Below are 15,315 nucleotides of genomic sequence, written 5' to 3'. Positions count from 1 at the left end.
TCGCGAAGCTTATATTTCAAAGGCTCAACCAAAAACCACAGACTAACTTACTGTTACCATATTGAAATTACTTTTATGATGTGGGCTTATATGTGAGAATATACTGTTGATGAATGCAAAAGCTAGTTTAACGATTTACCCCTGAGAAAAGAATGTAGGCAAATACAAGCAACACAGAAATCAGATAAGAAAAACCAGGACAGACATGCAATGTGAACACTAAGAACTTTATTATCTTTTCTTTATCATTGCGTCTTTCTTTCTTATAAGACCATGTTAAATGACTATAAAGTAATGAAGAAATGCACAATTGAAACAAAATAAAAAATAAATAAAACTATCTTCAGTTAAACCCAAACACACCATCAGACCCTGCTGTCCAACCCTTCCTCATCATCCTCAAACCAAGGCCACTGATCCAGAGTCAGAAAGAGCTGGTTTTAGTTTAAATCAAGGCATGGAAAATATCTATCCTCATACAGCTATAGCCTACTTTATTAGAACCAGTAGCGTAGAATAAAACTAAATGTATAGGCCACACGCCAGAACCCAACCAGCTCATTGGCATGGTCATTAATATATGAATAATGGCACCCATGAGAGAGAGAGAGAGAGAGAGAGAGAGAGAGAGAGAGAGAGAGAGAGAGAGAGAGAGAGAGAGAGAGAGAGAGAGAGAGAGAGAGAGAGAGAGAGAGAGAGAGAGAGAGAGAGAGAGAGAGAGAGAGAGAGAGAGAGAGAGAAAAAATAGAAAACAAACAATCATTGGAAGTGAAAGCTTAAGCAAGTTAAAACCCTGTCGGGAGCCAGTGGAGAGCGTTCTTGTCCACAATTCAACCCTCTTGGTTTCCTTCATTATTCCCCATCTGTATGAGAGTCAACTATCGGTGTGTAAGCAGCAGCGGCCACATCCCGACATTGCAATTATTGCTTCAGCTTAAAGAGAGTATGCAGGCATTCACCGGCAGCTCGTCAACAGCCAACCAGAGGTCGCTGTGGAGGATATATTGGACAAATGAACAAAGATCTTGCCATTTAAAATCACAGATATGAAAATCCTCTATGTCAACTCAATATCTAATTCAATCGTTAGTGATGCTCATGTTCAACAAACTACACATCAACCTTAATTCCATGTTAATCTGCCAAAGTAAAAACCTCTGTTGTGGAAAAAAATAAGACCTTATTGTGAAATATTTCTCCTGTGTGTGCAAATTACAGTAAGGACAAAGTCAGTTGATAGAAATGATTAAAGCTGTAAACCAAAGCTAATAAAGTCTATATACTTATGGAAATATGAGTTGTTTTGTTCGAGATTACAAACATTCAATTGAATGTACTTTAATTATTACTTTAAATTGAATAATGAATCAGAAGTGGGGTTACAGTATTCATTTCTAAATGGTACAGAAGAAGTCACACATCTGTGAGAATGAAGTGATTGATGAAACTGGTACTCTGAACACTGCATTGTAGAAGCACCAAAGAACATGAACAGAAACCAATTTTTTTTTGGGTTATCCCCTCAAATAACCTCATCCACGGCAGAAAGGAGTCAACGTTGCACAGTAGATATTCCACGAGGATGACCATAATCCCTCACCTCTTCAAATGTAAACTGATAATGGAACAAAATCTATATGTTTATAACTTTGTATAAAATAATGTTTAACACCCTGTTATAGTAGCTAACATCACACACTGAGGGCCGTGTTCACTCAGCGTTTTCTTTAAATTATTGTAACGTTCAAATCCTTTTCAAATTATAAACTTGTTCACAAAGTAAACCTGAAATTTTACTCAGACAGCGCCGTTTTTTGGAAAGACACAGGAAACCACAATGTGTGTTTCTTATTGTTGCAAATAAGCAACAGCTTACAACAATTTAATAGAGTTTTGGTTCTGTCATTGTAAATGGATTAAGTCGTGATCAGGCAGAGACATCAACTTTAGACCGTGCTCTGTATGGGCAAGACTTTCCAGAAGGTAAATATGGTAGAAGGGAATAAGTCAGAAGAGAAGAGGAAATAATAGAACAATCCATGTTGGTCATCTGATCTGAGATGATCTTTCGGTTGTCTTATGCCATGGCTGTAACACTTTGAGATGAAGATTGTGTTTGTCATTTTTTGCGCAATCATGAAAATGTGGGCCATTGTGAGATTCCGATCTTTGAGTTAAAACAAGTTAAAACCAGTGCAAGATGGTAGGTAGCTCCAGTTGATTCTACATTAATAAACCATTTTGTTCCGTGAATAGGGCCCAGTGTACGCAGCCACAGGTCAGAATGCACAGCTAGCTAGTTAGGCTACATTCAGATCAATTAAAATGATAGTAAATCCTTAGGCTCAGTCATTCAAAATTCTAATTTGAAAGGTACTGTACACATATAACTTAATATTCTGATTAGTTATATTACTTCAACTTTTTACAATATCCTCTTGTTATCACAAAAATATTCACACAGGTGACTGTAACGATCCCAGTCCCCTAACCTTAACCCAGTCCTCTAACCCAGTCCTCTAACCCAGTCCCCTAACCTTAACCCAGTCCTCTAACCCAGTCCCCTAACCTTAACCCAGTCCTCTAACCCAGTCCCCTAACCTTAACCCAGTCCCCTAACCTTAACCCAGTCCTCTAACCCAGTCCCCTAACCTTAACCCAGTCCTCTAACCCAGTCCTCTAACCCAGTCCCCTAACCTTAACCCAGTCCTCTAACCCAGTCCTCTAACCCAGTCCCCTAACCTTACCCAGTCCTCTAACCCAGTCCCCTAACCTTAACCCAGTCCTCTAACCCAGTCCCCTAACCCTAACCCAGTCCTCTAACCCAGTCCCCTAACCTTAACCCAGTCCTCTAACCCAGTCCTCTAACCTTAACCCAGTCCTCTAACCCAGTCCCCTAACCCTAACCCAGTCCTCTAACCCAGTCCTCTAACCTTAACCCAGCCCTCTAACCCAGTCCCCTAACCCTAACCCCTAACCCAGGTCCCCTTCCCTAACCCAGTCCCCTAACCCAGTCCCCTAACCCAACCCCCTAACCCAGTCCCCTAACCCAGTCCCCTAACCCAACCCCCTAACCCAGTCCCCTAACCCAACCCCCTAACCCAGTCCCCTAACCCAACCCCCTAACCCAGTCCCCTAACCCAGTCCCCTAACCCAACCCCCTAACCCAGTACCCTAACCCAACCCCCTAACCCAGTCCCCTAACCCAGTCCCCTAACCCAGTCCCCTAACCCAGTCCCCTAACCCAACCCCCTAACCCAGTCCCCTAACCCAACCCCCTAACCCAACCCCCTAACCCAGTCCCCTAACCCAGTCCCCTAACCCAACCCCCTAACCCAGTCCCCTTAACCCTAACCCAGTCCTGTTTCTTACTTTCCTAGAAGTAATTACAAAACAGACCACCTCTTTTAGACTGCTCTCCTTTAGACATGAAGTCCACAGTCAGACCAAGGGAGCGTTTCCCTTCTTTAGTGAGTCAAAGGCAAAACACTCAACACTGTTGACTGGGCTGATCACAGATCAGTTTGTCCCACATCGGTTCAACGTGATGCCCTCGGTGCGACTGGCAGGAACCGGCCCCGTCTGTCAAGAGATCTGCTCACTTCAGAAGCGTCTGAACCGTGCCCCTCAGCCCCGTCCTGATGGACGCTTTAGAGCATGGAGGCAGACGGACACTATTGCTTTGAGACTTGAGAGAGCTGCACGATATGCAACACATAAGTCGATATGAGCCACTTCTACTACAGAACCGTCTAATAATACCAGACTCATGTTACTGGAACCCAACCTCTGAGGGCAGGAGAAGACAACATTCAAGTTGAATTATCGTATTAATTAATAACTAAAACCCCCCCTGACGGTTCTAGCGTCATATAACCGTTGGTCTTGTAGGAGATATAGCCCGTCTCTCAGTGTGTAGCACGACGTGATCGAGTGGCCTGTTGAGTCGCTCTGTTACAGGATCATGGAGACAGGGGATGCTGGAGGGGGTCATGCTACTGGGATGGAGAGCACCGCTGGACAGGAGAACTGAAGAGTCCCGTCATCATCCACCAGGTCATGTGGAGCCTCAGCTGCCAAAAGATCAGTGCTCTGTATTATTGATATCTAACCTGTACTCTTCTAGAGACCCTAGGCCAAACCCTTTGAAGATCACCACATGGCCAGCTAAATGTTGGTGTACAAACATTGCAACTCAATCATGGATTTATTACATGAAATAGAAGCCATGTAACTTCTGACCTAAAGTATGAATGTGGCTGATTACCAGATTCTATTCGCCCATGCGTCCCAATACTTGAACACATGGAGCGTTAGATGAACGATCCCCCAGCAGGTCGACTGAGGTCCTGGTTCATCCACAGAGCTGAGGGGTCATTAGAAGCTAATGAGGAAGACTGACACTGCTTTCTCACACATCTCCTCATCACATGACCAGAGACCAACCTAAAGCACGTCATTCACCAGAGGGAGAAGAGGGTAAAAGGCTTCAAGTTTTGTAATCTATGCACAGCATAATCTACTTTGTGCTAAATGAAATCAAAATCAAATATATCAAGACACTTTTTTTTTTTTAACCTCCTTAGGGAAACCTTTAAACACTGATCAGGGACGTCCTGTGTGTCTCCACTGAGCCATGCCGTCTGAGTCCGTGTGGGCGGCCATCCATCAGAGAAAGAGCTGCAGACCAGGAGGACTGCTTCAAATGAACAGTGGGTCAAAGTGCATTGTGGGTAGCAGTGAGGAGCACCTGATGTTTTGTTGTTTGGTTCCTTACGACTGCAACATCCTTTTCACCGTGTTCTTAAGCCTTAAGGGGGGGGGTACTGAAGGAATGACCCTTTCTCGTAACACCGGCCTGTCAAACTGCCTGATACTGTGCATTAGTAGGTACAATAAATTGTATTCTGAGACGGTGCAACGCACATTCTCATGCTTTATAAAAAGAAGAGAGACACAGAGGGTTCCTGCTGTCTGGAGCCGCCCTCCTCCTCCTGCCAGGAGCTCTCCTCCTGGTCCGCTGAGCTCAGGTTAGAATATCTCGGTACACATGCTCCAGTCCTGCCTCTCCTTGGCCTCCCAGTAGCCTCCCTTGTACACAAAGTTGGTCTCCCCGGTGATGGAGTCCCTTCGCTGGTGGAACCACAGTGGCTGGTAGCCCTCGAACTCTTTGCCTGGATGGAGGGGGGGGGGAAAGATATCACTCACTTCCTGCTCCGCCGAGAATCAGGAGGAGACCACAGACTAAGGTGTTACCTTACAGGAAATGTATTGATAGAAATACATTCTTTAATGGAAATGTCGCAAGGCTTCAGGAGAAAAAAGGTTTTCTGCTCATGTGCTTATTTGTTCAGTTTCTCTACTGGTTTGGCATCTGGTGAAGTGGATATGAACTGGTTGAAGATCATGCAGGCCGGGGTAGGGGTGAGGGTCAGGGGCGAGGGTTAGGGGTGAGGGTCAGGGGGTAGGGGTGAGGGTCAGGGGTAGGGGTGAGGGTCAGAGGATAGGGGTGAGGGTTGGGGGAAGGGGTTATGGTCAGGGGTGAGGGGTAGTTTTGAGGGTCAGGGGTAGGGGTAAGGGGTGAGGGTGAGGGTCAGGGGGTAGGGGTGAGGGTCAGGGGTAGGGGTGAGGGTCAGGGGGTAGGGGTGAGGGTCAGGGGTAGGGTGAGGGTCAGGGGTAGGGGTGAGGGTCAGGGGTAGGGTGAGGGTCAGGGGTAGGGTGAGGGTCAGGGGTAGGGGTGAGGGTCAGGGGTGAGGGTGAGGGTCAGGGGTAGGGGTGAGGGCCAGGGGTAGGGTGAGGGTGAGGGGTAGGGCCAGGGGGTAGGGGTGAGGGCCAGGGGTAGGGTGAGGGTGGGTAGGGAGGTGCGTGGGACTGGGTGAGATGGTGATGTGCGACCAAGCAGCAGGTTGCAGCTCCCACTCACCAGAGTCATATTCACACTCTGGACATCAACAGAGGGAGGAAAAGAGAGACAGGTCATGGACACATGTCAAAATCAAGCCTGACCCCCCCCCCCCCCCTCCCACACACTTACAGCCCACTACACACTAACCAGGGCGGAGGTATATCCATGGAGGTTTATCATAAATTCTTTAGATATATTCTCAAGTACACAAGATTCTGTTGTGCTCAGTAGAGCACAGGTCCACCAAGACCTGGACATGATGAACGTCTTCAGGCTGCACTGTGGTTATTCTAGAGTGTTTTAAAATGATTAGAACATGAAGTTCAAATACTGGAAAATTTGGAAGGGCAGAGACCCTGAAACAGGAACCCGATCCATATGGGGCTAAGTCCTCATCAGCACATAGAGATAGAGAATGTGTGAGAGGGCTATTGTGGGGTTGAATGCTCTCTGCGTGTTAATGAGTCAAGCTGCACCTGCAGTCATTAGGACCTCCCCAGGGGTCATGACCATGGACTCATGACTCTGGTAATCATCACGCCCTATGCTTCCTCCTGCTCCTCCTCCTCTCTAGTGATTATCTAGATACTCCTCCTCCTCCTTCAAATGATCATCTAAATATGCTTCCTTCTCTTCCTCTAATGATTATCTAAACACGCTTCCTCCTCAGAATACACTCTTCTCCATCCACAGCCTGAGTCTCTCGGTGGGTGATCCTCCTCCTGTCTCTTATGGGTACCCAGCCACACTAACATGTATTTACAAGAGCTATTTATGTGGAGGAGATCCTTTCATCTGCCCTTATTGGTTCTCTTTGTCCTCCACCTCCTCCCCCCTTTGCATCCACCTCCTTCCCTCGGTGGGTTACCTTCATCGTAGGCGTCGGTGGCCTCCGCCTCCCTCCTCCTCCTCACAGCCCTCTGCTTCTCCTCCAGCCGCTGCTTCTCCGAGTTGGCCTCGTCCCAGCGCCCCTCCTCCATAAGCCGCTGGTCCGGCCGCAGCCGGCTGTCCGTGGCGCCCACGCCCTCCTCCGCCTCGTTCAGGGTAAGCGCCAGGGACGAGAAGAAGTACATGTTCTCCGCGTTCTCCCTGAGAGCCCAGGGAAGGATCGCAGGTCACCCTCACATTACTGACCACAGTCCACATGCATGAACTGAAGCCTATGGATTTTAAATCTATTTTAACTCAAGGTTGTATTCTGATGCTTTATGGCTGATCGTTTTATTGGGGATAATCAGTGAGACACCAGTACCCCTTTTAGATATTTATATATCGTAGCTTCCTGAGGTGTTACATTTATATATTCATTTTAATCTTTCGCACCTCATTTAACACATTATTCATATCTCTTCTAATGCCTGGTGATTATTTGCATTTCTTATCATCATATTATTTCCTCCTTGTTGATGATATTTGCCATGCCAACTCTGCATCACCTGGTCAACGATGAGGAAATGTTCTCATGGCTGTCTCATGGTAGCATGGGGTACTTACGGTAGAGGGTACTTCTTCCACAGCAGCTTGGGGGACAGTGTCTGGTACACGGTCTTCTGCTTGCCCTCCGTGCTGCTGCCCCTCCGGCTGCTCTGGACGATCTTGGCACTCTCGATCTTCTCGTCCCACGTCCCTGACAGGATGTAGTGGGCCTGGCCGTCGCCCTGGGCAACCACCCCCGTAACCTGGAGGGGGGAAGGGAGGGACGGGGAGAGGGTAGAGGGAAGAGGAGAAATAAATATATCGATATAAATAACTACTCAAGAGTCCAGAGCTAAAGTATCTACCAAAACAAACACACGTCAGATCTATCCACATAAATGGATAAAGAATACTAATATTATCCAGTAGATGGTGGCAATAACACACAAGGAGCTTCATGTGTGGAATCGAAGCGGAGTTGGGTATTACCTTGCGGGGGACGTCCCTGGAGAAATAGCTGTATGGAGAGAACTTAAGCTGACACACCTCCTTGGTCTTGTGATTAACTATCTCAATGTCCCCGGACTGGTAGAGAGACACAGAAACAGAGGGAGAGAGGGGGTGTAAGAGAAAGAGGGGCCGGTGAATTTGAGGAGCAGAGAAAGAGCTTCATACAGAGGACACAAGAGTCGCATCATGATGGCTGTTCCTGGAATTAAAAACGTGATCATTACCAACACCCAACTCTCCTGTCATTAACACATTATGGACCTGAGAGCAGAAACCCAGCCATGTGTTGGGCTCCCTCAGGGAGAGAGCTACGGTCCATGTTGATCATCCAGGGCACATATGTGTAACATAATACCGGGAGCAAGGCCTGCATCATGCCTAGGATCTGTGCATTTAGAACACGGTGATACAATATTCAGGAGCATCTAAACTTGACCCACACACACACACACGGCTTCCAAGGGACATCAGCAGCCTGCTCCTCCCACCATTTTAATTGGGCCGTTTGACAGAGCGGAGAAGCTGTTGTTTGAGGAAACATGCCAGGATAAAAGCGTGCGGGTCTCCAGAGATTCTGCTTATTGATGTGCTTTTCTCCTGTGTCCCTGTGTTCCTCACCGCCTGGGCTCCATCAGAGGGCAGAGCAACAGAGACTGAACAAACAAGCCCCAGAATGATGCAATAATATTAATACTAACGCAATTCCACTGGCAAATTCTTTGTACAATAATAGGCTCCTTTTTATACCAGTGAGGCACATTGTATTATTCATAGGAATCCTATGACCTAAATATTGGATGGGAATGCCTGAAGATTGTATACTACATGCAACATTTAATGAAGGAAGATTTAGATAGATTATAATAGAAAACCTAATATAAATGTGAAAGTAAGCCTACCAGCCAGCAATTACCTACCAACCAGGACTCTGTCCGCACACTGAGCTGAGTTGTTTTACTCATCAGTTCCACGCCTGATTGAGACGCAAAGTTGTTTAACTCATCAGTTACACCTGAATGGTTGTTTAACCCAATCAACAATCCTGAGAGCTGACTCGACATACACAGACAAACACAGCCAAGAGAGCTTTTACTTCCTCAGCCAGTGAGTCACAGGTCAGCTAGGAGGACCAACCCACCTGGTCGATCCAGAGCTTCCCAACGATGATGTTGTGCACGGTGGACGTCACCTTCCTCCACACATAATGGTTTCCGCTGGAGTGGAAATGGAGGTGGATGGCGCCTGACATAGAGGAAAGAGACACGAGAGGAAGGAGACAGGAAACAAGAGTTAGGAGCAAAGGTTAACAGCAACGCCTAAGAGGAGGTGATTAGGCTAAGCAATACCCTTTATATAGATCTAGAGTAGGCTAAACAATACCCTTTATCTAGATCTACAGTAGGCTAAACAATACCCTGTAATTAAATATAGAGTAGGCTGAACAATATCCTTTATGTAGAGATAAAGTAGGCTCATCAATAGTAAATATAGAGTACACTGAACAATACCCTTTATGTAGAGATAAACTAGGCTAAACAATACCCTTCAAGTAAATATAGAGCCCCATGCTGCCCCCCCCCTAGAACCGCCCCTGCTAAACAAAACAAAATTACTTTTGACATTTTGATTTTATTTAGAAATGAACCCACAAGCGCCACTGGCCCTCTGCTAGTCGGGCCACACCCCTTCCCCACGCTTCTGAGCGGCATCAACCCCAAGAAGGCAAACAGCAGGTACAGAACTATGACCAATAAGTTATGACTATAATGAGTTGTTGAGAGGTCTGAGGTTAGATAGAGTCCCTCCCCTCCTTCACTCTGTTCTTTATGAGGCCGTCATAGAGGCTGTTAACCCCTGTAAGTCATTCCCACACACTCTCACACTGTGGCTTTAGTCTGTATGAGGGATGGGCTATGTCCTACTGGCCAAAACTGGTGACTGAGCTGTGTATACTAGAGGAATAATTATTCTCATTTAGGACATTGTTATAGTTAATTATAAATAGTATAGATAGATGCATGCATATTACATTAACCGGAAAGAAAAGTTCTTAGTTCATTGTAAAATAATATTGATATAACAAAATGTTCTTCATGGTGTGATAACCTACTCACTTATACCTCACCTGACCCTCACCTCCCTGCCAGTCAAACACACAGACCCATGGCTCCAGCCCTATAGCAGCCAGCTGTATCTTCACACAGGGAAACCTTTATCTTGAAGGGGGCAGTACTAGGGGGCGGTAGTAGTTGGCTCACCGAGGGGCATGATGGAGAGGTATTTCCCGCGGAACTTGCTGGCGATGGTGATCTCCTGCCACAGGGTCCAGCCCCGCTGGGAGATCACGTGGTGGGCGGCGGCAGGCGGGTGATGGCTCACCTGAGAGACACAACAACATGAGCTTCAACAACAACAACAACAACACAACACAACAACATGAGCTTCAACATCTGGAGCGAAGCTCATCTATTCCACCAAGACCTCAACAACAACATGAGCTTTAACATGTCAGCCATGCTCCTCTACTTCACCAAGACCTCAACAACAACCTGAGCTTTAACATGTCAGCCATGCTCCTCTGGTCCACCAAGACCTCAACAACAACATGAGCTTTAACATGTCAGCCATGCTCCTCTGGTCCACCAAGACTTCAACAACAACATGAGCTTCAACATGTCAGCCATGCTCCTCTACTTCACCAAGACTTCAACAACAACCTGAGCTTTAACATGTCAGCCATGCTCCTCTGGTCCACCAAGACCTCAACAACAACATGAGCTTTAACATGTCAGCCATGCTCCTCTGGTCCACCAAGACTTCAACAACAACATGAGCTTCAACATGTCAGCCATGCTCCTCTACTTCACCAAGACCTCAACAACAACATGAGCTTTAACATGTCAGCCATGCTCGTCTGGTCCACCAAGACTTCCGCCGTCATCGCAACCGTCTCATACATAATCCCCTTATGACCTAACAATCGTTGGTACAATACTAATTATTCAGGAAGGAAAGAAAGAGAGAAAACTCCTTTGATTGGACATTACCTATGGTTGTCCAGATAGATGGTCTATTACCGTTCTTCTATGATGGATTTAAAATGGGGTCATTTGAGCAGATCGGAACCATAGCTCCAAATAATTATCTGATTTGTTGTCCTTAATGTCTAGCCCATCAGCCTCCCTGGAAGAAGTCCCCTCCCCTCCTTTCCCACTGGCTACGAGGGCAGGAATCTCCTTTGCCGCTGAATCAGGCATAAAGAACCAGCTGGACCCCCTCCATGGAGCCCTCAGAGACCCCCTCCCTGGACCCCCTCCCTGGAGCCCTCCGAGACCCCCTCCCTGGAGCCCTCCGAGACCCCCTCCCGAGACCTCCTCCCTGGACCCCCTCCCTGGACCCCCTCCCTGGACCCCCTCCCGGGACCCCCTCCCTGGACCCCCTCCCTGGACCCCCTCCCTGGACCCCCTCCCTGGACCCCCTCCCTGGACCCCCTCCCGGGACCCCCTCCCTGGACCCCCTCCCTGGACCCCCTCCCTGGACCCCCTCCCTGGACCCCCTCCCTGGACCCCCTCCCTGACCCTGTGCCGTGGAGCTCACCTGCTCACACAGCGAGCGGTAGCCGTGCTCCTCGGAGCGGTCCAGCTCGTAGGTCTCCCCCAGCAGGGGGTTGAAGGGCTTGGCGGTGCGGTGCACGGTGGTGGAGTAGGACGACACCGAGAAGGCCGCCACCAGGCACATCTGCTCCAGGGACGAGTCGCAGCGCGCGGCGCGGTCCAGCAGCTCGTGGTACTCCAGGTCCTCCGTCAACCGCTGCAGCATCGACAGCGGCTCGTTGAAGTTCACCTGGGGGGGGGGGGGGGGGGGTCACAGGGGGTCCGTGATGAGGGGGCCACAGGGGCCGTCAATGAGGGCCACCTCACTACATACTGCACATATGGAGGACCTTATTGTGCAGAGGCTGAGTGTGTCGGCCTCCTCGTTTTTCAACAGCTTTCCCTTTCACATTGGTTGGATGACACTGAGACACTGGTCTGGAATCTGCCTGAAATACGTTCTGCTTCCCTATACTCCATTCAGTCTGATCCTGGTTCCACAGGAGCCCACGTCCTGAGGCAGGTGTAACATATCAGGTCCTGTGAGTTTCAGGGTCAGGGGGACAGACTTACAGGCGTGGGGATCTTGGAGAGCTCCAGAGGGGTCAGGGGGACAGACTTACAGGCGTGGGGATCTTGGAGAGCTCCAGAGGGGTCAGGGGGACAGACTTACAGGCGTGGGGATCTTGGAGAGCTCCAGAGGGGTCAGGGGGACAGACTTACAGGCGTGGGGATCTTGGAGAGCTCCAGAGGGGTCGGGGGGACAGACTTACAGGCGTGGGGATCTTGGAGAGCTCCAGAGGGGTCGGGGGGACAGACTTACAGGCATGGGGATCTTGGAGAGCTCCTTGCCGATGCAGTTCTTCATGATGCTCCAGAGGTTCAGGGAGTAGTTGGGCTTCTGGGTGATGTGGGAGCGTCTGGTCCGCAGCGCCCCCTGGTCCCGCCCTGACGCCTCACTGGGGCCTGGACCCCCCTGGGGGGGGGCAGGGGGGACAAGGGAGAGAGGGGAGATAAGGGAGAGAGGGGGGACAGGGGGGAGAGGGGAGAGAGATAGAAAGAGAGACAGGAGAGACAAGTTAGGGATAAACAGACCAAGAAGTTTGACACAACAGACAGACAATCTGATTAATATAGAAATAGAAACGGAAAGCATAGACAGACAGACTTACAGACAGACAGACAGACAGACAGACAGACAGACAGACAGACAGACTGACAGACAGACAGACAGACAGACAGACAGACAGACAGACAGACAGACTGACAGACAGACAGACAGACAGACAGACAGACAGACAGACAGGCAGACAGGCAGACAGGCAGACAGGCAGACAGACAATAGACAGAGAGAGAGACAGACAGACAGAGAAAGTGAGATGGATAGACAGAAAACAATTGACAGACAGACAGACAGACAGACAGACAGACAGACAGACAGACAGACAGACAGACAGACAGACAGACAGACAGACAGACAGACAGACAGACAGACAGACAGACAGACAGACAGACAAACAAACAGACAGACAGACAGACAGACAGACAGACAGACACAGTCAGACAGAAAAACAGACAAACAGAAAACAATAGACAGAGAGAAAGAGAGACACAAGGTGGGCAGATTTCCGACTGCTAATTAGGAGTGAAGGCGAGCAGCTTTGGTCTTTCCAGCACATGGCTGGCAGCTTGAGGAGGACACACAGACAGACCTGCCTGTATCAAGTGTATATAAATAGTAGAGATCAGCTGTGATATTATCTTTGGCAGCGAGCTTCAGCATAAGGGCTTGAGCAAGCCTGCCAACATGGTGGATATCAAATCTTTTTCAGTTCTAACCTACATGATAACATCCAAATTCTCCTTATAAATCATTCTTCATTACAGTAATAATTGACGTGATTTCCCCATAGACCTGCATGAACAGAGATGTTGATGTGTGGAAGAATGGGAAACAGATGCCAGAAGTTTCCATGGTAACAGGACACTTACATGGTCTTCCTGGCTCCAGTCGTTAGGCTGGCTTCCACTCGCTGCACTCAGGCTGCTCTGAGAACGCCTGCACCACACACACACACACACACACACACACACACACACACACACACACACACACAGGAACCAATGAGTGTACAAACATTATTCCGGGGTCTTTGAAAGTGGTTTAGAAAGTTTTAGATCCATTCCTATAGGAATGTATCCAATGCATTGTCCGTCCTATGCCGATGCCAAAGGGCTTAACAGCGACTGGCCAGGGGTTCACCAGATCAGACACAATCCCAATGCGGCTGCCATTTGAATGTGAGCGTCTGATGATGTGGTGAAGGGGTGTTGGTCAGGTGTGTCATCAGGTGTGTCAACAGGTGTGCTGGTCAGGTGTGTTGGTCAGCTGACCTGTGCTGTGGCGCCTCGCTGGCCCTCACTGTGATGAAGGCAGGCGAATCCTCCATGGCATCGAAGAACTCTGTATCCTCATCTTCGTCACTGGCCTCCTCCTTCGGACCCCTCCCTTTCCGCTCTGCAGGGGGCCACACCAGGGGTCGGGTCACACACACACAACAACCCCCCAACGTTTACTCCCCCCCAGGAAGGGCTACAAGGAAACTAATGTGCAAGTGCACCACGGGCATTTGATTATGTGGATAATCAAATGCCCGTGGTAATCCGCTTACCTTATTAGGCAATGTTCCTGTTGCATAAGTTAGAGCCACTAACAAAAAGACCTGCTTGGTGATCCCGTGCCCACCATCAGAGTCAGATAACCCTGCTCTGCAAAGCGCTGAGACACAACCATGATGCTAGCACATGATGCGAGCACCTGATACCAATCCCGTTGGAGGAAACTGACTTTAAACCACCTTTAAACCACCTTTAAACAGGCCAACGTCCCATTAAAGAGGAGGAGCTCTATGCTGACTGGTCCATATGTGATTGGGACAATGACAACAACAACCAGCAATGAGCAAAACTGTCCCTAAAGAGAGATGATAGTGTTGTATGTTGTTCATGTTAGATCATGTTGAGCCAATATATAGTCTCCCCCCCTGCCCCAGACTCAATTATATTACTGACTAATGTAATCAGTTAGAAACTGAATCTACATGAGCCATTTCCTGTCCGTTCTATCAGATTAAACATGAGGGCACCTATGGATCTAGGTCCGTATTCACAAAGGATCTTAGGGCTAAAAGTAGGTCCTAACTGGCGAATTTAGGAGTAACTCATAAAAATAATTGGCGTGTTACTCTTAAATTTAGGACTCCTAACATTTTTTCACTAAGAGCAATTCACAAAGTATTTTAGGCCTAAAAGTTGCACCTAAGTCTAGGAGAGCTTAAAAGTCCTCAAGAGGACTCCTAACTCAGTAAGACCTATTCACAAAGAATCATAAAATGGCTGCGAGACTAAATGTTTTGGAGACAATGGAAGACTGTGAGTTGATGAAGAGATATATAGACTAAATATTGAGGGTATTAAACTTGTTGTGGAGTTAGTGCGGGATGCAATAACATCCCAGACTAACAGGAATTATCCGATTAGTCCCAAAATAAAATGTTTGGCCACACTACGTTATTTAGCAACAGGGGAAATGCAACTTTGCAATGCCGACGATTTATAAATATTGCAACCATCAGTCAGCCATGCCATAAACCAAACTATCAACGCGCTCTGTAGACCACATATCAACCAACAGTTTATCCGGTTTCCTTTGGACATTCAACAATTACACAGGATCAAAGCCAACTTCATGGCAATTGCAGGTATGCCCGGTGTGGTCGGTGCTATTGACGGGACACACATAAAAATAATTGGGCCGTCAAAAGATGAGGACGTGTTCGTCAATAGGAAGAAAGTGCATTACATCAACACGCAGGTTGTTTTTGATGCAAA

At 48.0% G+C, this 15,315-nt stretch overlaps 1 protein-coding gene and 1 long non-coding RNA gene across 6 annotated transcripts in view; both read right to left on the bottom strand.

Annotated features, from left to right (window-relative positions):
* Positions 1-208: 208 nt before the first annotated feature.
* Positions 209-2,965, bottom strand: LOC115545383 (uncharacterized). The gene is made up of 2 exons (XR_003977083.1): positions 2,621-2,965; positions 209-2,569 (listed from the first exon to the last, which is right to left on the bottom strand). It is a non-coding gene; the product is annotated as an uncharacterized LOC115545383 (long non-coding RNA).
* Positions 2,966-4,188: 1,223 nt separating this feature from the next.
* The window catches only part of osbp2b (oxysterol binding protein 2b), a 45,068-nt gene continuing 33,941 nt past the window's right edge, over positions 4,189-15,315 (bottom strand). For 4 of the 5 annotated variants that reach the window (XM_030358463.1, XM_030358467.1, XM_030358465.1 and 1 more), the window contains 11 exons: positions 13,819-13,942; positions 13,417-13,483; positions 12,248-12,400; positions 11,429-11,674; positions 10,090-10,210; positions 8,970-9,073; positions 7,811-7,906; positions 7,400-7,584; positions 6,774-6,994; positions 5,924-5,941; positions 4,189-5,174 (listed from right to left, as the gene is read on the bottom strand). In XM_030358463.1, coding sequence (XP_030214323.1) covers positions 5,032-5,174; positions 5,924-5,941; positions 6,774-6,994; positions 7,400-7,584; positions 7,811-7,906; positions 8,970-9,073; positions 10,090-10,210; positions 11,429-11,674; positions 12,248-12,400; positions 13,417-13,483; positions 13,819-13,942 — 1,478 coding nt within the window. In that variant the 3' untranslated portion in view covers positions 4,189-5,031. The remainder of the gene's footprint in view (positions 5,175-5,923; positions 5,942-6,773; positions 6,995-7,399; positions 7,585-7,810; positions 7,907-8,969; positions 9,074-10,089; positions 10,211-11,428; positions 11,675-12,247; positions 12,401-13,416; positions 13,484-13,818; positions 13,943-15,315) is intronic. The other variant, XM_030358464.1, reaches the window with a different exon arrangement.

The sequence above is a fragment of the Gadus morhua genome, chromosome 6, assembly GCF_902167405.1.
Source record: "Gadus morhua chromosome 6, gadMor3.0, whole genome shotgun sequence".
Classification (NCBI taxonomy): Eukaryota; Metazoa; Chordata; class Actinopteri; order Gadiformes; family Gadidae; genus Gadus; species Gadus morhua.
This window is presented reverse-complemented; position numbering and strand designations above follow the sequence as displayed.